Source organism: Cavia porcellus, unplaced genomic scaffold (assembly GCF_034190915.1).
Source record: "Cavia porcellus strain 051 isolate PalLab524CR breed Dunkin Hartley unplaced genomic scaffold, mCavPor4.1 scaffold_22, whole genome shotgun sequence".
NCBI classification, from domain to species: Eukaryota; Metazoa; Chordata; class Mammalia; order Rodentia; family Caviidae; genus Cavia; species Cavia porcellus.
This window is the reverse complement of record NW_026947505.1, coordinates 33,751,333-33,774,587: the sequence shown is the minus strand read 5'-3', so window position 1 is coordinate 33,774,587 and position 23,255 is coordinate 33,751,333. Positions and strand designations below refer to the sequence as shown.

The 23,255-nt window shown below is 41.9% G+C and overlaps 1 protein-coding gene across 5 annotated transcripts in view; it reads left to right on the top strand.

Moving 5' to 3' along the window:
- The window catches only part of Sash1 (SAM and SH3 domain containing 1), a 302,233-nt gene that overhangs the window by 236,494 nt on the left and 42,484 nt on the right, over window positions 1-23,255 (top strand). For all 5 annotated transcript variants that reach the window (XM_063233026.1, XM_063233027.1, XM_023563591.2 and 2 more), the window contains 2 exons: window positions 991-1,103; window positions 7,980-8,081. In XM_063233026.1, the coding sequence (XP_063089096.1) occupies window positions 991-1,103; window positions 7,980-8,081 (215 nt within the window). The remainder of the gene's footprint in view (window positions 1-990; window positions 1,104-7,979; window positions 8,082-23,255) is intronic.

The following is a 23,255-nucleotide window of genomic DNA, read 5'->3' as shown; positions in this document are numbered from 1 at the left end:
CAGCGCCTCTTCACCCAGAGTAACATGGGCCATGGCTCATATCCTGCTAACAGCGGAAGCAAGTGAACTGTGTTTGAGAAAGGCCAGCAGAGAGGGAGATGGAGGGCTGGCATGTGGCCTTCTGTCCATCTGTGTGTTAGCTGCTCTCCCAACATCTTTCCTGACATGCTGACCAAAGGCACAGCTGGTCACTGCGGCTCCAGAATATAGGAGGTGACTGCAGCCTGTGTGTTTTGCAGAAAAATGCCGTCAGAGGACCCTAACGTGAGATTCCCTTTGCCTCTGCAGTTCTGGCTGCCTTCTGTTTGGAGTTGGAAGTTGACTTTCCCTCATAGTTTTGAGACCTATTCATGATGCTAATACTTCCAGATGTAAACAGCCATAGTCCCTTTCTTCCGATGTGCTCAGCATGCCTCACATCTGTGGTTTTGTTTATTTTAACTTATCCTGTGAGGAGCATAGCCAGATAGCTTAGAAGAATGGAGAATTTTACCAAGCTGCACTACGGGACTTTGTGAGGTGACCTCCTTCTCCCGTGGCAGAGGGTTTGCTCCTGCTCCTCACCAACACGTATCCCTCACATTCATATTTTAAATGGAAAGGTACAGAGAATTCTCAGCAGAGGGACCTTGGCGACCTTGCTAGGCCTCAGTGGAAGTTCAAATTAGACCTCTGCCCCTTCTCCACCACAGAGTTCCCCACCGAATGTCTTCTTCCCAAAGCAGACACAACCTTTCCTAGTTTGAGGTCATTTTGAAGAATTTGCCTCTGTGGTAACATCCACATGATCTTAGGGTCCGTTTCCCAGGTAGAGGTGTGTGGTGAAAAGTGTGCGTGTGTCTGTCCCCTCTGGCTCTGTCAGTAATGGGCAGCGTAGTCCGCACCCTGAGAAGCAGCCTTCCCTGACCTGGCGTGATGGACTTCTGGAACAGGAAGTCACTTTGATGGCTCTGATTTTCATTCCCTTTGCTCTCTGTCCTTGATCTCCAGGAGAAGATGTTGGTTATGTCGCCAGTGAGATAACAATGAGCGATGAGGAGCGGATTCAGCTAATGATGATGGTCAAGGAGAAGATGATCACCATCGAAGAAGCACTGGCTAGGGTAAGAGGGCAGACCCTGGGCTTCCATGTGTGAGTTCCTGGCCTCCTTACATTTAAACATTTTGATTCTATCAAAAGCAAAGAGGTTCCACTCCACCCACCCTCCCACCTCTGCTGGGAGTGGAGCCCAGGGCCTTGACTATGTTAGGCAAGTGCTCGTCCTCTCAGCCACCTCTGCAGCCCCAAAACAGTATTTTGATGGTCATGTGGTACCGCAATTTTTCAGATAAAATACCTTGTCCATTCTGTTCACTGGATACAAACATCCTATCTTGTGAGGTAAAACTTCCACATTCAGTGACTATAGAGAAATGACCATCTGAAAATTACTGGAAAATTCACAAGCCATTTGAAAAGGGTTAAGAAAATAATCAGTGGTGTTAAAAAAAATCAGTGATTAAATATAAACATCAATTCTAAAATGTCAAGGTTAAGTAAACTTCAAGTATATGTTAAGATTTTACTTACTTTCATAAGTAAATACTAAATTAGGCACTGGAAGATGCCTGATTAACCTTTAAGAACCTGGAGTCGCATAAATAGTAACACTACTTATGATAGTGAGGTAGTAATTAAGATATTTTCTGTGAATTGTTGACCAATGAACTGATTGGTTCCTAATTCACTTTGAACACTGGGTTCATGCGGGCAAGTGCCGTGTGGACAAGTCCTAAATGCACGGGGTGAGAAACCATTGAAAACCTACAAACCACTAAGGAACTATTGACTGAGTTATGACTTTGCCTTTACTTTTGTCTTATTTTGTGCTTCTATAATGTAGTGTCACAGACTGGGTAATTTATAAAGATGAGAAATGTATTGGCTTACAGTTCTGGCAGCTGGGAATTCTAAAGTCAAAATGTGGACCATAGACCTGGTGACCAGGGAGGCTATGCTCTTCACACAAAATGGCACCTTGCACACCACGTCTTCTGGAGGGGAGGAAGATTAGATGCTTGTGTGGTAGAAGATGGAGGGACCAAGAGAGCAAAGGAGGCCAAACGTACCCTTTCCACTCAGGGGCAGAGCCCTGTTTTCCCCAAACCCCAAGTTTCACCTCCTGACACCACCAGAATGGAAAACACATTTCAGTATGACTCGGAGGGGGTAAAATTCAGAGCCCAGCAGCCACCAGGTAGAATCTTACAGATCTCAAACCTTGAAACAGTGACAAGCGTATACCCTTTAGCTAGTGTAACTCTAAGCTTCTATCCCTTTAAATTTTGTTCAATCTGTTGCTGTGACAACGTTGCACGAAAACCCAACATTAAGTGAGTAGAGAATGGGATGGGATGGGTTTGGTAGAAAAGCTGGGGCTGGGGCCGGTGTGGGCCACCGTCTCCGTCTTCTCTCCCTCTGTGGGTTCAGAGCAGTAGGGTTGACGACCCTGGCTGGCAGAGCCCTCGAGTGGGCTCATGTGGTGGCAGAGGTTGGGTGGTTATTGCTGGGCTTTTGGCAGGTTAGCAGGTTAGTGGTGAGGTGGGTGGTGGAGCAGGTGACAGGTGCCAGCCCCTGTCCATACTAGCCTTCACCTGGGCCCTTATCCTGGGCCGGCCTGTCTGCTTCTCACCTTTGATCACCTGGCACAGCTGCTGGTGGGACAGAAAGTCCCTCGTACCTTTCTCTATGCTCCATTCCTTGGGCACACTGAGGCTGTGCCTTGGCATTTTGGTAATGTCCAGCTGAATTCCTAGAAAATCGAGTATGAGAAGAGTGGGCCTGTCTGGAGTTTCTCTGGGGTGAAGAAGAGATTTATTTCCTTGTGGAGAGCGATGCTGCTGCACTGCTTTTTAAGAGCAAAACTGAAGAACTGAATGAAGAGGTCCACAGTTGTGTCCCGGCATCTGGGTTTCAAGAGGGGCAATTTTTTTGAAGCAAGAGAAAGTGTTTAATTTTGAAGGCCTCAAAAAGCTCAGTTTAGACAGTGTATATTTTTCTTGTCTTTCCTTTTCAGTACTGGGGACTGCAGTTAGGGCCTGACACATACTAGTCAGGAGTTTTAGCACTGAGTTAAATCCCCAGCATAGACTCCCCATCTATCCCCTTTTAAAGACAGGCTAGCTAAGTGCCCACATTGGCTTGGAACTTGGAATTCTCCTGTCTCAGCCTTTTGAATGCTTGGGGTTACAGATGTGCCACTACAGCACCCAGCACTTGTTTTTATAGTTGAAACAGAAACAAAAGAATAGTCAAACGTAGGGGAAGAAGTGGAGAAAATAATGTATATGAGTAATTTTCACAGCCAGTCATAATTTTGAAAAGAAATTAGAAGTCCTTCCATGTGGCCGTGGTGCAGCTCATACGGGGCTATATGGAGCTGTTAGCCATTTACCTGGCTGCTACTGGGTTGGCAGCCTTGGCCCCGTTTCAGTGCAGCCACAGAGCTCACAGAGGCATCAAGAACATTGTCTGTGAGGCCATCCCAGAGTGCAGACACTCACGAGATTTAAAAAAAAAGTAGTGACAGTCTCCACCCTTTACTGAAGTCTACAGACAAGACTGGGTGCCCTGTGGCATGTGACGAAGAAGCAGGAATGCTTACTTGATTGTCCTTCTCTAGGTAACTGACCTCCATGACTGGTTTTTAAATGGAACTCATTGTAGCCAGACAAAACGCTTCAAGGAAACGTGATCTATGACAGGAAACAGTCTGCAGAAAGGCTCTGCTTCCTGTAACTTGTGACCAGTTGAGGGCTCTAAATTTGCTTGCTCACTGTATAAGGCAAACCTCCAGACCACAGTGAGACTCCTCAGATTGTGGCAAGGTGTCCCTATTTTTCCAGGACAGCGACTATGTCTTCCAGCCTACTGGGCTTGAATCCTGATGGATGCATGCGCTAAAATCATTAGGAGACAAATTTGCCCACATGCCATTTAGAGCCAGACATCATTGCACTGGGGAAATTTTGCCTATGTTCAGACCAGGACAGTTTAGTTCGCTACTCTTCATTGGTGTGGATTTGATCTTATTAATAGATTCTTTCCCACTATCAATTATACAACCATGATACGCATCCCTGAAAATCTAGTTACCCAGATACAAGTAAAGATCAAAGTGAAAGAAGCTGTAGGGAGCTCACATGTGAAATGACATTGTAAACTACAAAAGCATGTGCAGAGATGAAAGTTTACAAAACTGCTTTCAGTGTACTGTCCTTTTGAATACATGATTTATGAGGAGAGTCAACTGAATTTACAATTTTTTGCATTTCATTAGTGGAACAATTCCATCCAATCTAAAGGCATTTCAAACATTCTCTAATAGTCTTATGACATGTTCCTGTACAGGGCTGCTTTCCTGTTAGTGGAACAAAATGCCTGACATACAGCTTCAAGCAGGAAGTGGTGTATTTGGTTCATGGTTTCAGAGGTTTCTTTCAGCCGGTTGGTTCCGTTGCTGTGGGCCTGAGGTGAGCAAAACATCATGGCAGAGGTGCTCACCACACAGCGAGCAGGAAACAACTGGCAGGGGAAGAGCCAGAGAGGAAGCGGTCAGGGACCAAATGAGTCCCATGGTCCTGTGCGTCCTGATGACCAATTCTCCCAAGTAGGTCCTACCTCCTTATGGCCCATTCAGTGATGAGTGCCCTCGCAGTCCAGCAGCCTCTCGTTAAGGGTAGCTGATAGATACTTACTACTTGTGCTCCAAGGAAGGCAAGTACGTTAGTTAAAACACAAAAAACCAAGACTGTTGAGAGAGGTCTAGGTAATCCACAGGCTCTGAATGAACAACAGTTTTCAGTGGATACTAATTTTAAGAGCACGCATAGTTCTTCAGCCATGCAAAGCTTGTACGAGTACCGCAGGGTATAGAAAGCCCAGTAAGGAATTGGAAGCTAGAAGTTATTTATTTAGCTAGGTGTGGGGTGTAAGGACAGGAAAGTAGGGAAGAAACTCATGTTTAAAGCCTTGGAATAATGATAATAAAAGAATACTAGTAAGCCAGGCCTGGCCTGTAATCCTAGTTGCTTTGGGGAGGCAGGAGGTGGGCAAGTTCGAGGACAGCCTAGGCAACACAGACCACATCTTAGAATGGGATGATAGTGCTTAGAGACGCTGAAGCTGTGTCCTTTGAAACTATTCCGGGAAGCAGTCCCTAAAGAAAAGTGAGCATGATCTGTGACCATGATATAATTTCACTTCTTTAAAAAATCTGAATCTTAGTACCAAAGGCTGCTGCCATAGTATACTCTAATGACTAAATGTTATACATTTGTCTACTTGGTAAGTATGTATTTGATTCCACAAGGCTACATCTCTGTAAAAATCAAGATAAGTCGTTAGGAGATTAAAACATTGTCTAGTCATGACTTCCTCCTGAGAGATTTGTATCTTTTTCTCATTAAAGATGAAACTTATCTGGTGGCTCCTAGTAGTTGGGACTAAGGTTGAGTGTGAAATCGGAGCAGAGACCTAGATAAACCCTGCTAATCCTACACTAAGCCCATTTTGTACTGGCAGCTGTTCCTGGTTGCACAGGGAGAGCACAGCATTTCTGAAACCATCTATCCAGATGGAGAGAGCATTCTGGTATATAACGTAAGTGGACTACACAGATTAGGACAGTGAAATATTCCTAATGTGTGAGGAAGGTTAAGGTGATTGTTGTCCCAGCGGAAAACACTGGAGTTACTGGGAAGGCAGAACTTTTATTTTATCTGAAGCCACTAGGGTGGTCACGGTAGCTGTCCTGATAACTGTTGCATAGCCACAGTACGCTAAGAACTTCGCTGCATTGTCTTGCTTAATTCTGGCAATGAGCCTGGAAGGTAGATTTATTATCAGCCCGTCTTCTAGGAGGAGGAACTGAGGCACAGAGGGGTTCAGTGATGGCTGGGAAGTTGGTGTTCCGTATCTGTGTCCAAGCTCTTACCAGTGAACAGTACAGCTCAACTTTCCCACCCAGCACTTGGGAAAGCTGCTGTCTTCTGGAGGGATCATGGTCAGCGCAGTGGCTTTGCTGAAGTCTCCTGGGGGTCAGGTCGGGTCATGCTGTTTACCTTGTTGGGCTCATGGACCATGGTGGGATCAGCGTCTTAAATTCATACCTAAAAACTACCATCCTATAAAATTTGAATGCAGTTACAACTTATTAAGCAGCGTTTAGTTTCTGTTTTACAAAACGTTCCATGGAACTTAAGTGTGCCATTTTGAAAAAGCCTTCATCTGATTTTATTAAGTTGAATTTATCACTTCTCTGTAGCATTTCACTTGCCTTCCTGTATTTTCAAAAACAGAGACTTAATTTCTGAGCCCAAACTTTATATATCTCATCAAGTTGTCTCATTTCCTCCCTGGGCTCAAGGGTTGCTAGTAAGCCCTCTAACATCCCTTAGGTGATGACATTGAACTCCAAACTCAAAACTGTCCTGAATAAGAAAAGCAGATGACTTCTTCCCAGTCTCCCTTCCCTGTCCCTGGGGTGTCTGCAGTCTCCCTCGCTGTCCCCTCCTGCAAAGACACTGTATATTTTTGAGTTACAAAATAATGATTTAGAGGCCAAGCTGTTTTGAAATTTGTAATTGCACTCTTCAGGATGAGTTTTGACGGGGGAGGATGTTGGAGGGAAAAAAAATCAAGGTTCTTTGTGGATACAGGATACAAAGAGTCTCTGTGTCTGCTGGTTTGATGTAGATGAAAACCCTCTGGGCAGGGTATTATCCCTCCAGTTCTGGAAGACTTGTCTTTGGCTGGTACTTCATCACCAACGGTGGCACCCAGGTGCCCAAAGGATTCTCTGCTGGTTGGAGATGGCATTTTTCCGTTTAAGTCTTCCCTCTCTGCCTGCCTGCTTGCCTTTCTTTCTTTCTTTCTTTCTTTCTTTCTTTCTTTCTTTCTTTCTTTCTTTCTTTCTTTCTTTCTCTTTCTTTCTTTCTTTCTTTCTTTCTTTCTTTCTTTCTTTCTTTCTTTCTTTCTTTCCTTCCTTCCTTCCTTCCTTCCTTCCTTCCTTCCTTTTTCTCTCTCTCTCTTTCTTTCTTTCTCTCTCTCTCTCCCTCCCTCCCTCTCTCATATTCTCTGTTTCTTTCTCTATTTCTTTCTAAATTTTAAAGAGAAAAAGCCAATAAAAACAGAGGTATAAAATTTTAAAACAAAGTAGTAGAAGAGTAACAATAGTACATTGCATATTGCTATCTTCAAAGTAGTTGCTCATATTATAAGATACAGGCATAAAAATTGATTGAAGAAGATAGGCACAAACCTTTTGTTTCAGTGAACTAATAGAAATTAGTAGCGTAACTATCTTAACTACCTATTTATTTTTCCTTTTTCCTTCCTTCTTTTCTCCTTTGCCTCATCTCAGTATCTTTCCTTTTGAATAGTTTCTTCCTATTTCACAATACCTATTGTGCATTTGCTCTTATTTACCCTTTCAGCTTCTTACACTACAGAGGCGATACAATGTTAACACATGCGAGTCTGATTTCAGTTTTGAGTATGGTGTCAAGTTGCATCCATTTACCTGTAAAAGTCTCAAGTTTGTCCTTCTTTATAGCTGAATAGTACTCCATTGTATAAAAATACCACGTCTTTTTTTTATCCTTTCCTTAGTTGATGGGCATTTGGTTGTTCCCAAGATTGAGTTATTACAAATTGTGCTGCTGTAAACATGGGTGCACATGTATCACTGGGTCATGATGTTTTTATTTTTTCTGGAAAAATCTGCAGCAGGAAAATACTGGGTGGAATGGAACCTCTAGTCCTAGTGTTTTGAGGCATCTCCACACTGATTCCCGCCGTGGTTTACCAGGCTGCACTCCCACCAGCAGTGGAGAAGGGCTCCTTTTACCACAGCCCACCAGCGTTTGCTATTGGTTCTTTGTTTGATGGTAGCCATTCTTTCTGGAGTGAGATGAGTCTTCCATTTCTTTTGCTGCAGCTCAAGGAATACGAGGCCCAGCACCGACAGTCAGCTGCCCTGGACCCCGCCGACTGGCCAGAGGGTTCCTACCCGACTTTTGAAGCCTCATCCACGTGCAACGTGAGTTTGCTGCCTCCGAGCAGCTTGGCCCCTCTGCTGACCAGGGACAGCCTGTGTCCTTCCTGCAACTTCTGGCTCTCCTCGGGGTCAGCAAAGGGGCATCTTTTGCTAGAGGTTTCTTGAACTGATAGAGACTCGTGCACCTCAGAATTGTGCTCTTTCTGCTAGAGTACTTTGTTGTTGCTTTTATTGTTGCTGTTATTTTGTTTTTTCATTGTGGTAAAGTGTACATGACAGAAAAACTACAACGTCAACATCACGTATGTTCCCGTAGTGTGTGACCTGCTCATAATCCACCATTCTAGAAGCTTTTCATCATTCCAAACAGCCTTTGCGTCCATCAAGCAATGGCTCTCCAATCTCTGCTGTGTGACACTTGCTACCATTCTATTTTGTGTCTATGAATTTGACTATTCTGGGTACCTTGTAGGCATGGAATCATTTAACACTTTTTCCTCTGTGCCTGCTCTATGTCAGGCAGAGTAATGTTTTCAGGGTTCATTCATGCTGCAGCATGTGTCAGAACTTTGTTCCTTTTAATGGTTGCATAATATTCAACTCTATGTAGGTCCTGCATTTTGTTCATTCATTCATCTGTTTATGGATACTTGGATGCTCCCACCCTTTACCTTCATGGCCTGTACTGCTATGAACATTAGGGTATAAACATCTCATTGAGTCCTTGCTTTAATTTCTTTTGGGTGATATCTAGGGCTAATTTCTGGATCATATGGGAATCCTATGTCTTTTTGAGGAACTGCTACACATTTTTTCTAGTAATTGTACCATTTTCTGTTTCTTCCAGCAATCCATAAACGTTAAAATTCTGCTTGTTCACCAATAATTTTTACTTTCTGTTTTTAAAAAATAATCTGCTAATGACTATAATAATTATAGATATTAAGTATCTTTTTTTTTTGATACCAGGGATTGAACTCATGACTGCATGCTTGCAAGGCAGGCGCCTATGCCACTGAGTTAATCCCTAGCCCTTAAGCATCTTTCGAAGTACATATTGGCAGTTCATGAGTCTTTGGGAAAATGTCTACTCAAAGCTTTTCCCCATTCTTGGATTGTGTTTTTTTGTTTTGTTATTATTGTTTGATTGTAGGAGTTCCTTATATAATGTATATATTACTCTTATATCACATATGTGATTTGTAAATATTCTCTCCCATTCTTGCAGTCTTTTTTTTGGTATGTGTACCTAGGCTTGAACTCGGGATCTTGGACTTGCTAGGCAGGCACTCAAGCTGCTGAGCTATATCCCTGGGTTTCTTTCCAATTCTAGACAGTGTTTTTGATGCACAAAACTTTCAAATTTTGAAATCAAGTTTATCTTTGTTGTTGTTACTTTTGTTTTTGGTGTCATATCCAAGAAATCATTGCCAAAAGCAATACGATGAAGATGTCACTATGTTTTCTTCTAATTGTTTTATGGTTTAGGTCTTTGACTCATTTTGAGTTGTATTTATATTTGATGTTATGTGTGGGTCCAACCTCATTTTTCTGTTTGTTTTCCTTGAACCGTTTGTTGAAAAGGCCATCCTTCATCCCATCGAGTGGTCGTGGCATTATTTGACCCTTGGAGTTGGCACCACTTTTGGAAAATTAATCATAGTAGAAGAGTTTATTCCTGGGCTGTCTTACTACACTGACCTGTATGCATGTCCTGGGCTGTCTTACTACACTGACCTGTATGCATGTCCTTTTGCTGGTATCATGCTGTCTTGATCACACACACACACACACACACACACACACACACACACACACACAGATTGTTTTAGCTACTTACATCCTTTAAGATTCCATGCATGCCAGGATGGGTCATACACTATTTCTTCAAAACAATGATATGGAGCTTTTGATAGAAATTGCATTAACTCTATAGAAAAAGATTTGGATATTATTGTCATGTGAAGAAGACAGTTTTATCTGTGCACATGGGCTGTCGTTTTCTATTTATGCATGTGTACATCTTTTTCTTTCTTTTTTCATAATGTTTGCAGTCTATAATTCATAAGTATTGCCTCAATAGTAAAATTTTTCCCAAGTTTTAAAAAATTTCTTTTAACGTTTTAAATGAAAATATTTTCTTATTTTTCTTTTTTTGATCGTTTATTGCTGGTGTATAAAGATGCAACTAATTTTCATTGTGTTGGTTGTGTATCCTGTAACCTTGCTGAATTTATTAGTCTAATAATGTGCGCATGCATGCATGTGTGTAATATTAGGATGTTTTACACATAAGATCATGTCATCTGCAAAAAAGAGATAATTAGACATCTTCCATTTCAGTTTGGATGCCTTTTATTATTCATGCTGTTTTCATGTGTTCATAACTGCTTTTTAAACTAGGAGTTTTACAGGGATTATAGGAATTAAAATTGAATATTTTTAGATAGATGTTGCATGGTACCATCATTAAACTATGCAGAGGAGGAATGGAAGGAATTATCTTTTTCTTAAGTATAGAACGTGGCATGTACCATTTCATTCTGTTTGTTGGGCTATCTCTTCGTTGGAAGCCCTATTCCTCTGTGTCCTCAGCTTCTTGCCCATGCCCCATGCTGTCAGGCATCTGTCTAAAGCATTCCTCTTGTCTTGCAATTATATGTTGATTAAAAACCTCATGGTTTCCCCTTTCTATAAGATAAATTCCAAACTTCTTGACACACTCATGGCCTTATGTCCTCTGGCTTTATTCATATTCTCTGACCTCATCTCCCATTCCCACACCCATTACCCTCTATTCCAGCCACATTGGACCTTGCATGCATTACTGAACAAACCTTGTATTCCCTTACTTGTGTATTTTAGCTCAGATAATTTCCTGGGCCTAAAATGTACCTTTCAACTTTTTCCTAGTTAAAACCTATGCATCCTTCAAGGTGAGAGCTTAACTGTTAACTTCCTCTATAAAACTTTCCCTTAGTCTCTGTGAGCATATTTATGGTTTCCTGTTCAGTGTGTTTGTTAATATTTATACTCTTAAACACTTCCCCCAGTCTCAGAAGTAATTAGACATATTTTAGTCTTGGAAAGAGCAAGTTCCTTGACCAAGACAGACATGATATGCTCTTTGTCTCTTGAGTGATCACCTAACCTGGTGCCCAGCTCACACTAAAATGTTTAATAAGCAAAGTTTATTTTAACACTCATTCTTTCTGGCTGATTTAAAAGCGTATTTCATGCCTTGCAGCTACTGATTGGGTCTTTACTTTTCTTTGCATCTAAGCAACAAATGGCAGCTTATCAGAAGTAAATAGAACCTCTTTCTTTTCCCTGATTTCCTCAAATAAACACAAGATTTCCACTTCAGTGAAAGGATTATGAATCTTGAAAGTGCTGTCTGGTTTGCTTTTGTTTGAAAGAGACTGAAGCATTACCATTTATAATAATAAATGTGTCATCGGCTAACCACCCTGCACCCTGGGACTATGAGGTAATCAAAAGAGCCATGGCCATGGTTTTCAACGTGCCTTTTTGGGTCTCTTATCCTAAGCCCTAAAAGTAACATAATAAAAATGTAAATCATGAACCTAAAGAATCATGAAGAATATAGTAACTTGGGACTGATGTGATTTAAACCCAACTTGGACGACAAAACAAAAACCCTGTTGTCCATAGTGGGCCTTTTGGTATCAGACCCACTGTATGCCACCCTGATTAATAGCCTGTGATTCAAGGGAGAGGCTATAAGACTTTGTTCCTAGAGAGCAACCAGGAGTGTGGTGAAACCTCACACAGATTGCTAAGAAAGTGCTCATCTGATTCAGGACATTTAATATATATTGAGTACTGTTGGCATTTTGTACAAGATGCTAAAAAAAAATTAGGCATCAATTTGTTTTTCTTATTCAGAAGCTTTATCAGAATAGTTGCTTAGCTGTAAATTGTCAGAATGAAGTAGGTTCTCTTAAGGGACAAGCATTTTATCCTCTTGACCGTGTCTGTGTTTGCTTATTTGGGAGACATTTCTGCAAACCTTGCTATGTAGTAGGCATAGTGCTAAATGTTGAAGTTCCAAAGTAAAGGAGAGGCAGAGATTAAAATTACACCTACTTGTGCGTACACAGATTCAAGGTGCCATGTCCACATTTCCATTACTAACTGCAAAGCAAATCATCTCTTTATAGATGGCTGGAAAATAAATTCAAGTTATCTTAGTTGAATGAAGGGCCAGAAATAGCACATCCTCTTTCCATCAAGGACCAGATGTTTTGCAGTCTACAGAGTGACTTGTCTTTGTCCTGAGAAGCATAGGTGATACACCATGCAGTGATGGAGAAGGTTTTCTGAAGCATTGTTATTTACCCCATGTGTTTGGTTAGTTGAATTTGTCAACATGCCCAGGCACAGCTAACCACCATTGTCCCTGATGTTGGCTTGAACTTGACTATAATCCTAATGCATCACTCTTGCTGCTCTTACTCTGACTTTAGAGGTTTAGCCTTGCTGTGGAGAGTCCAGTTGATACCCCAGCCAAAATACCCTATTTCATTGTTCTAGACTTGGCTCTTAGCAAACCAGTTAATTTCAGATACACCCCCTCCCCCCCGTGTGTTGCTTCAGCCATCATGAGTTAGTAATTTTCAGCTTTCTGTCGATTCCTTTCTATACAGAGATGTAAATAGCCCCCTGGCTGTAGGCAAAAATGTCCAAGCCATGAAAGTTGCAGGGACCATAAGGCCTTTGTCACCAGATTTCAATGCCTATATTGATGCTTGACATGTCTAAGGATTTCATTTGCATTGATTTCATAGGCTACCCTACCCCCATGACTGACATTAGATAATTGCGTGTTGCCTCACAATAAATCCATATGTACATTCCTCATTTCCAAGAGTGTAAAGCACTAAAGATAGATACCACAGAAAGTGAAAAATAGCTTTCTCCTTGCCAAAGAAGAATCTGTTCTGTGCTGTTTTTCATTAATAATAAACTTTTGTTGTGAGCATTAGTTTCAAAGAGGGTTTTTGGTTGAGAACTTTATTCCATAGCTGAGTGTTTACTTCAGTATTTTCCTTTTAACTTATTTTCATAATTGTTTTTCCTCTTGCCTTCTTCAGGGGGAAGGTTATAAGCAAGGTCATTTTGTGCTACCTAGGCTTTGCCTTGTGGTTCAGTTTATCTTACTGGCTTTTATTCTTTTTACTGAAGGCATAAGTTTTAGTAAATTATTGGCTTTGTGCTTTTACAGTGCTGGTAGGTAGCTAAGAGTTGGTGATCTGTACCTAACACTTGAATATTAATTTTAAAAAATACTTGCACTGAGAGATCTTTAAAAAAAAATCAAACTACACGTATTGGATTCTGATGCTATTTAAATTATTTAAAAATATAGATTATATAAAGAAAAATTAAAGCAACCATTGTGACATCAAGATGCAAATGAACAAGAACGCATTGTAAACATACATTTTGCTCTCGTATGGTTGCTTCACTTCATACAAGATGTGTTCCAAGAAAAGTTGAACTTGTGTTCCCAGAGCTGGAGTTCTGCTGGGGTGAAGCCACTGTGGCGAAATGTGTTTGTGAAGTGAGCTGTTTTTAAAGCAAGTCATCCTCTCAGAAGTGATCACTTTTTACACTGGGGGAGATTCAGAGTTGGGAAATATCTGTAAAAAGAAATGTTTGAGTGTTACAGCCGTGGGCTTGGACCCTGTATTTGTCTCTTCCTAGTCTTTCCTTCCAGCTACAAATACTGCTGCTAAGCTGCGTTGAGATTTAGGAGAGCCAAGTGGCGGAACTCTGTCTAAAACTATGGGCAGCGCAGACAGAATGTCCCGTGGTCATACTTTTTACAAAACACTATTTTAAGAGTTTCTTTAGTTGAAGACTTGAAAGGTCTCAATTAAAATATCTCCCTGTTATGTTTGGGTTGGCATCTGGAAAATCTTTTGGGGACTTTCTAAAATTATAACTCATGAACTTGTGTCTCTTCGGCAGCTAGGTTTTGCTAAGTTTTATTTTTGCTTTTGGTAGTGCTGGACATGGGACCCCGGGCCTCGGACCTGCCAGGCAAGTGTTCTAGCACTGAGCACAGTCCCAGGCTTGGGTTTTTAAAAGTCATCTCACCTATATCAATAGTGGGCAAATAAGCCACAGGGTTTGGATTTAGTGTTTCGGAAGAGAAGGTTGCCATAGCCATAGTCTAAATGAGAGATTTTGTTTTTGAATCTTTTTGAGATAGGATTTTACTTTGCAGTTCAAGCAGGCATTGAACTTTCTTTGTAGCCCCAGACTGGCCTCATACTCACAGCAATACTCTTGCCTCAGCCTCCCAACTGCTGGGATTATAGGCATGTGCCCCACCTAGTCTCCCACCTATAAATATTCCTAACAAAAATATAGACGATATTCATATTTTTGCTGATTTGGGTGACATAGAATATTGGATGCATAAATTATGTGAAGACCCACATATGCCAGGGCATTAAAAATGGCCAGTTAGGACCCATTTTCTCCTAGACATGGTTTCTCTTGCTTCTTTTGCCTTCTCAAAATCATTGGGTTTTATCATAAGAAAATTTCAGGAAGGTTAGATTCCAAGTATAAAAGTAAATTACATTTCTGAGTAAATTTTTGCTTTCTACAGTGTTTGCTCCCCCCCCCCCTTTTCCTGGAGAATTTTTTGTTTTTATAACTCTGAGGGTGCAGATCCCAACCTGAGGGCTCTATTTGACAAGATACTTTTTTTTCCCTCTTCTCTTGTATTCTCTTCTCTCCTCTCTGCTGCTCCCTTTTCTTTTCCTTCTTCCCTTCCCTCTCTTCCTCTCCCTCTCTCCCTTCCTTCCTTTCTTCTTCCCACTTAAGGTTGCTTCTTGATGGAGCTTTACTGGGTGTATTACCAGGCTTAAATAAAAGACAGCTGAACTTATACTTCATTTCTTTTTCTTTCTTTTTTTTTTTTTTGGTCTTTTTCCTTTTTATCGGTACCAGGGATCGAACTCACGACTGCCTGCTTGCAAGGCAGGCGCTTATGCCGCTGAGCTAAATCCCCAGCCCCTGTACTTCATTTCTTTATTTCTTACACAAAGGATGACTTGACTTGTTTCACTGACAAGGTGGCTTGGAAAAGGAGGAAGAAACAAATCCTAGGATGTTAGCAGAGGGTACTTATGTTCTGAGTCCTTGGAGTCGGCACACTGTTCTTTGCTGAGATCACTCCCAGAACCTAGGGATGGTCAGCAAGGCTGACCACTGGGCCACACTTCCGGATGAACAGTTCTTCATACTGTGCTGTGTTGCATTGTGCCTGAGTTTTAACATCTTTTCTAAATCTTTCTAGATGTAACTGTGTTATGAATAACTTTTATTGATTCTGGCCTTTTTACGTATATTTGAAACTTTCAGGGGATTATTCTGATATTCATGTATAATTTCTATATTATTTGTTTGGGGATATTCAGGAAGATATGTTATCCTATAATTTAATGAAATGGTAATTTTGAAACTAAATGATAAAATAGGGATATATTAAGATTCTTATTAAAAGAGTAAAAGTGATGATCATTTAGAAGACCAAGCGGCAACATCAGCCCGTTGGAAAGACATACATAGTGAGACCTTTTGAGAAATAAAGCTTTTGTTCCAACTGGATATAAGCTGACAGAGAGCTGCTCCTTAGGGACACCCTGTCATTTATTACTTACTGCCCCTCCCATTCCCAGTCCTCTCCCTGGGACCAGGGCCAGAGTCTGAGGTATGTGTTTGATAAGTCCCTTAAGATCACCATGTTGAAACAAAGCTAAACCAGAAGGAAGCACTGCTTTTGCCAGCGTCCAAGAACCAGGCTCTGCTCAGCAAGGGCAGGAGAGGGGCTGTGGGCTCAGATGCGAGCCAGCCTAGACCCGGATCTGCCTTTCTGGCAATTTCTTGTCTCTTTGGGCTTTAGTTTCCTCCTCTAGGAAACAGGCCTACCCTGTCTGTCCGGTGAGGACATCGCGAGGACTAATGGCACCGAGTTGTTAGATGGGTGGTGGTTGCCATCAGCCTGCCCTTCTCATTAGTTGTCATTGAAATGTTTGAGTTCCCCTTAGAGTGCTATTTTTTGCCTCCTGTTAAGTATACACATCAAGAGATGGATGAGAGAAGGGAGCAAGCTTAATGTAAAAGAGGTTACTGACGTGATTATGCTCTTACGAACACTTCACAGTTTGTGCTGTGTTTCAGGAAGCGTTGTTGTGTAAGGGACTCTAGGGTGGGCCTACTATGATTTCAAGGGCACTGTGTGTGAGAAATGGACAATCCTGGTTATCTAATGCCTTACAGAGACTGAGATGGTGTCAGGAGGGTGTGGCGTGGCTTCAACACCTGTTCCTTTGGGAGACACTCATGACAGGCCCAGAAATACTGGAAGTTTGACTCTTCAGACTAGCCAAGTACAAATGTACTGGTTCGTGCATTTTCAGGAAGTTGAGTGGGGTGCCTGAAGATGCCCCCTCAACTTACCAAGGGTCACATGAATACAAATAGATATTGACAAAATATCCAGGCACTATATAATTTGAAAGTATTTATTTTTAAAGAGCTTTTCACGTAGGAGAGTTCTGGGTACAGTTAGGTCTATTGTTTCTGTTTTTAGGTTGAGCCTCTTGAAATTAGAGATATTAACAGCTTTCACTCTATACGAATAGCAATTTCATTTTTCCAACCTAATACATGTCTACCAGAGAGGTTATACTATATTTCTCTGGCTAGCTGATTATATCTAAGCACAGATAGAATCTAATTTGTGCTAGGAATTGGCATTTCAGTTAACACTAGCAGTTCCTTAGTTTGCTCAAGAGGAATCCTCCCCCTATTCAGGGAATTTGAGGATTAGAGAATATTTGTACCAGTTTTCAGTGTGATTGATTGATCACACGGCTATTCTTTGTTACATGATTTGCCCTGGTGCTAAGCATTATTTATTGGATGGTTGGAGAGGTACCAGGCTCTCTCGTAGTTCATGAATAGGATCCAGACTGAAAATCCAATGACCTGGATCCTAAGCCAACTCATTGAAAGCATAGGCAGTCCGTCACTCATTTAGAGTCCATTTAAATTTTGTCAGCACAGTTACCCACGCTATTAAAAACCCAAACTATAGTCAGGCATCAGACAGTGACACTCACTTGGAGAGCATCACATTGCATAGCATTAATAATAATTTCCTAAAAATGTACTGTAAATCATATCTTACCCTGCATACTTGATCCAGGGTACAGATGAAAGAACACCAGCTTGAGCATTGTTTTACTCATATTTTGAGCGAACGTTTTTTGAGTACCTGCTGTGCACAGCCCTTGCACACAGGAAGCTTGTTTGAGAAAAGAAACAACTAAGTGGGTGGCATGCTTGTGGGCATATTGCTGCCCACAGTATAGATACACACAGGAAGTGCTGGATCAAGCCCTGAGTGGAGTCTGGAGAGCCTTCCCGGGGAGATGGAGAGAGTATCAGGTAGAGGGAGCAGCAAGTCCAAAGTCTACAAGAAGTGCAGGCTAAGTCTTAAAGCTTGGTCGATAGAACATTTATTTAAGTAATATGAAGCTTTTCTTTTTATTCATATTTTGATTTTTAGGGTATACGTTGGGGTGCTTTGCTCATTCTTCTTTATAAATTGGTTCTATAATTTTTTGCTGGGGTCTATTTCCTTACATCTTTGGCTTTTAAATTTATATCATTCATGTTTTTTATCTTGTATTCAAGTTCTCATGTAATGTTTTTACTAAATTATTTTATAGAGTGAGTCAACCGTTAGGGAATTCCTCCTGCTCCTTTTATTTCCTCTTAGCGAAGAAATGAAACCCAAAGATTGGATTCCTTTATATTTATTCTGTCGGTTTCTCTCTCTGCCTCTCTCTCACCATTCTTACTATTTCTCGCCACCCCCTTCCTCCCTCTCTCCTTTCTTCTTCCTCCTCTCTCTTTTCTTCCTGCCATAGTTAGTTTGAGTAGCTGTTATGCTTTATTTATTCTTACCTGGGTCATGTTTGAGTGGCTCTGACCACATTTTCTACTCATGATAATATGAGGAGGGTCACTTTTGGACCTGTTTGCCATGTTACTCACAATGGACCCTCACTGTCTTCCAAGATGTAGTTGAGAGTTTTATTTTGTGGACCATTTGTGTTTGTTCTTGCTGTAGCCTGATGGAATGGCCAGAAAAGTAGAGTAATATGGTCTTTACCAGGACCTGTACTTCACCTTCTTTCCTTGGATTGTGTAAATGAGCTGTTTTGCAGCTCGTGGCAGTTGGAATGTGAGGTCAGTTCGAGGGACACCACCATCCTAACTCTTTTCTCAAATTCTACTGCGCTCCGGGGGCTTACTTTTAATCAGGATCAACTTCACTACTGACTTCCTCTCCTTGCACTTGTTGTTCTGTAGTAACTATTTCCATTGCTTCTGATTCAGAAAAAAGACAAAAAGCCTATGCAGTTTGCTTTGCTTCCTTCCAGATTTGGGGTTATATGAAAGAATGCTTGGATTTTTGCCAGTGTGGTTTTTGGAGAAAGGAAGTCCTTCAGAAATGTGTTTCTTACCTTGATCATGCAGTTTTAAATTGTTAATACTTTTGATGTGTACCTTCCTTGTTTGCCTGTTGGTGGAATTTTTTGCTAAATTTTAGCTATTGTTTTTTTGAGGAGGGGCCATTTATTTTGTTAGTTGTTGTGAAAAGGATATTATGTGGTTCAGTGTTCAGCAGACATTGTGACCTGGTAGTTTTACCAGTAAGATAGCCACAAATAGCCTTCCCAACATTAAATACTTTCTTTTTGAAAGTAGATTCAGCCCAGATTTTGCAGTTTCAGACGTAAAGTAAATTTGTCATCCATTCTACAGACAGAAGGAGAATCAGGGTGAGGTTGCAGGTCATTACTCTAGGAGTGCCTGCAGGCCCACCTGCTCCAGCCTTGACAGCTGACTGCTGGCGGGGTGACATAATTTTGGTTGGAGGAAGCCACTTGGGGTCCTCACTTTTCCTGCATAGCCATCTGGCCCCCTTGGTCAGTTCTCTACATTTCTATGTTGCCTTTCTCCTAGACTGATTTGTTTGGCAGCCCTATCCAAGAAGTCATTGAGCCTGATCCATGAGTCAGTTGATCTGAGAAGCCATAAAAGTAATGTGACTGCAGCACCACCCAGTCCCCAAGGAGACTTCATTGGCTCCAGAAGCTGGAGCTTCCAACCCAACGCATGTGTAATTGCCCTACTTGGCAGTGCTGTTCTGAGTCATCCCCTCCCCGTGGCACAGGGCTGTGTGAGAGTCCATGGCCCTAGGGACAGAAGAGCTTGGGGTCTGGGTGCCTTGGCCCGTAGATTTGCTTTGGGGACCATCACCCCAACCTAACAAGGAATCAGTAGAGCTGACTTCCCAGCACTGCTTGCCACCTTGGCTTTGTGATTTTAGCCTATTTCATATATGAACAGCTGGTTCCCTGACCTTTGGGGAGGGTGACATAATCCCATGCAGAAAAATCTCCCAGAGATATGCAGAAAGCAAGGAATTCAGTCCTCTCTTCTCACCCCCTCCCAGCCCTTTGGGAAGCAGGGAAGGCATTTTCTCTGCTTCAGAGGAACTTGCATGTGTGGGGCGGGTGGGCTCACCCATGTTCTAAAGGTCGCTGTAGATTGGTGGCAGCAATCCTGAGGTCTTCTGTTGTCTCCTTCCTCCTTTTGGTAAAAATAGCAACTTTATTTGGGGTCGTTAAAAGCAGTTATGTATTTATGAGTTTAAGAAACAGAATCGAGTTTATTATGGAAAGTAACATCCATTTGCTGCTCCTTTTGGGTTTGTTGTTAATATTTAAAGTTTCTTAGGCAAATTAAGTGCTGACAAGCCTCTGCCCCAAGGGGATGGTAATTTTACCTCAAATTCTCACATACTTTTTCCAAGTAGAAATCTCTATAATTATCTCCTCCTCCTCCCTCTCCCTCCCCCCACCCCTACCCTCCTCCATTACCACCACTGGCAGCAACTAGTTAATTTTGAAGCTGCCAGGGAGATTATTTCCATGTTACACTGTACCTCTGGGACAAGAGTGGAATCTCATCTTTTTTTCCCCCCATATGCTGACAAAAAATTCCCAAATTCAGAGGGCAATGATGTCACCATCTAATGAGCAAAATATTTCTTACTAAACAGATGAGTTTCCTACCCTGACTTCTTTGTGATAAAAGAGAAAGGAACAAAATCCCCAAAATGTGTTTTATATTTTATATAGTTACACATTTCTAACTAAATGTGACTTCTTTAAATACAGTGAAAGTTTTTGTAAACACCAAGAGCAACGCCTGGTGCTGTCCTCAGGGTAGGGACGGACCTTGGACCGATTACTTCTTGGGTAGTGGAGGGAGATCAGAATCGCTGGAGAGGTTATGAAACCCGGCTTGGAGAAGGAGCGGGCCAGGAGCTGCTGACTGTGCTGAGTGCTGTTAAAGGGCAAGGGCTTCAGCTGGGCTCTTCTGTGCAAGAGTAGATAGGAGAGCATCCAAGATCAGAGGTGACGGAAAGAAATGGGGCCTCTGGACTGTCCAAAACACTGGAACTGTAGGTTTACTTAGAAACATGAAAAGATCCCAGAACATTCCCCTTACTGAGGCCTGTCTCAGTTTCCCCAAGCCAAATGAGTTGTCCCATATATGGATCCCTGTGCAGTCATCACAAGTGACTTCTAGGAATCATATCTCTGAGGCTCTCTGGGGCTCTCACCACCCTTCCACTCTCCACTGTATCCTTTGTAAATCTAGGGAATGCAGCTCATTCATGTTTTTGTGTCCCTTTTGAATTAGTATATTCATTCAGTGATTCTAGTCAGGAAATATCATAGAAACTCATTTTTATTATCTAAGTAGAAATGAATATGGCAAAGTTCAGGGTTGGTAATAGCAGGAGGAAATAGCCCCCCCCCCCCCATCACTTGGGAGATTTTAAAATCAAACCAGTCCTCAGGTCAGGTTATTACTGTGTAGTGGAGGTCTTAAAGATAAGCTTTTACTCATTAATTCTATAATCCAATTATCTTTCTAAAAATGTGTAAAGCATGCCAGAAATTTTGTCACAAAGTGTGTATTGGATGGACACCTGGAAATGTACGGTGACCAGTGTGCATATGTGAGTAAACAGTTCTATAAGGGAATACTGTGGGTTGTTATTATATTGTTGTATTTTGTTGACATGGGAACATGTTCAAAACATGTTAATTTTAAGAAGGAGGTTTTAAAACCATTTGGGCATTTTAAATGGAGAGCTCCAGGTTTTCTTTAAAGGAAATCTTTATTGACAGCAGCAATCTTAAGGAAGAGTCACAGTTATGGGCAGGGATATTGTTTCACTTGAGCCTGTGTTCATTTGAAGGAGCTTTTGGGGACAGTGATAGTGACAGTGAAAATGGGGCAGGTAAAGGTCAATTGTCAGCTTTATTGTATAAAAACAAAAAGATACACTGTGTGTATGTGTGTTGGGAAATGGGAGGACACATAAATAAAAATATTGCTAACTTTTCTGACTGTGGCAAGCATAGGTGATTTCTCTTTCTCCTTTGTATATCCTTCATTGTTCAAAGTTTTAATAATTAAATATGTATCATGTATTCTGGAATTCTGGAAGGCTGAGGCAGGAGGATTTACGTCTACCTTGGGCAATTTAGCGACTCAGATCTTTCCTCAAAATAAAAATAAAAAATGGGCTGGTAATGTAGCTCAGTGCAAAGGCCAAGGGTTCAATCACCAGCACTTCAAAACAAACAAATACCCATCATATGCAATCAGAAGTAGATAATAAGTGCCACTTAGAAGTGTCACAGGAAATACTATCACCATGTTCATTGTCCCCATGAAGCTCAGTGAGAAGCCGGTGACAGTGACAGCGCGTGTGCCCAAGGCCTTGGTGAAACCTCTTGCTGTGCAGCCACAAAGCCTGAAGGAGGGAGGCTTCATGATGCAGGGGCAGAACTCTTCCGAGCAGCAGAGCCGGCAGGGCAGTGATGGGCCCACAACAGGAAGATGGGCTGTGTGAGGAGGTGGGAGAGAGCCAGGTGCCCTGAAAGACTTTTCACACAGCAGGGCAGGACAGACAGAGAAGAGAGCTGACCACACAAAGTCACATCCCATGGCAAAGCCTGTGACCCATGCTATAAGGACCTAGAGAACAGTTAGTTGCTGAACAAGGAAGTCACATGTTCAAATCTGTACATTTGAGCCACTGTGCACACCTACTGTGTGTAGAGTAGATTAAAGTCCACTCCTGAAGGATGAGACAAGAACTTTCCCAGGATGACCTGGCTAACTTTCATTTTCAAATTCCCCGCATTGCACTCAGACACCAGTCAAGGGCTGAGAGCTACCCAGCTAAGAGTTCTAAAGTTCATTTCATACCAATTACACAGATACTACCTGAGGGTCTGTTAGGGGCAGGCACTGATACGGGGCACAGTGAATAGATCAGGCCTGTATTCCTGGGGGGTATTCTGTCTTCTAAAAGACAAGTCCATGTTGAGTCCCCACACAGAGCCCCACATTGAATAGTTCAGTAAATCCCCAAAGAATCATCCTTGAAAGGTGGTGGCAGTGACATTGAAAGGAAGCATCCTTCCACCCCTTTGTAAATTTTTATCCAAAGTCCTCGGCCTCTCACACTGCTCTGGGGTTTTTCTGGCTACCAGGCACCAGCCTTCACAGGTGACATCTCCTTTCAGTCTCCCAAGAGCCCAAGGCCATAGACTGTTCCCAGGGGCACACAGGGATCTGAACCCACATTCCTCCTGGCTTCTAGTCCTCTCAGTCTGCTCTGCAACCTGGGGCACCCAGCCTTAAATGTCACATGTCTCTGGCTTCACATGAGAAGCTTTCCTTAGTCTTACTATTTCCATAACACCTAAGAGATCAGTTTCTAAAGATTAAGGTGGACTTCAGTTGGTAACCAGCAGGCAGAGGTAATCAGCACCACTGAACTCTTAAGTGTTGATTATGTACGTGCAGTTTTTTTATTTTTACGTTTTTTGGGGTCAGCATTGTTGATTGAATCCCGGGCCATCACACTGAACTACATCCCCTACCTGTCTTATTTTATTTCCATTCTGAGAGTGGACTTCACTAAGTTGCCCAGGGTGGGCACTTCAGTTTATAATCCTCCTGTCTCAGCCTTCCAGAACACTGGCATGATGGGCATGTACTGTC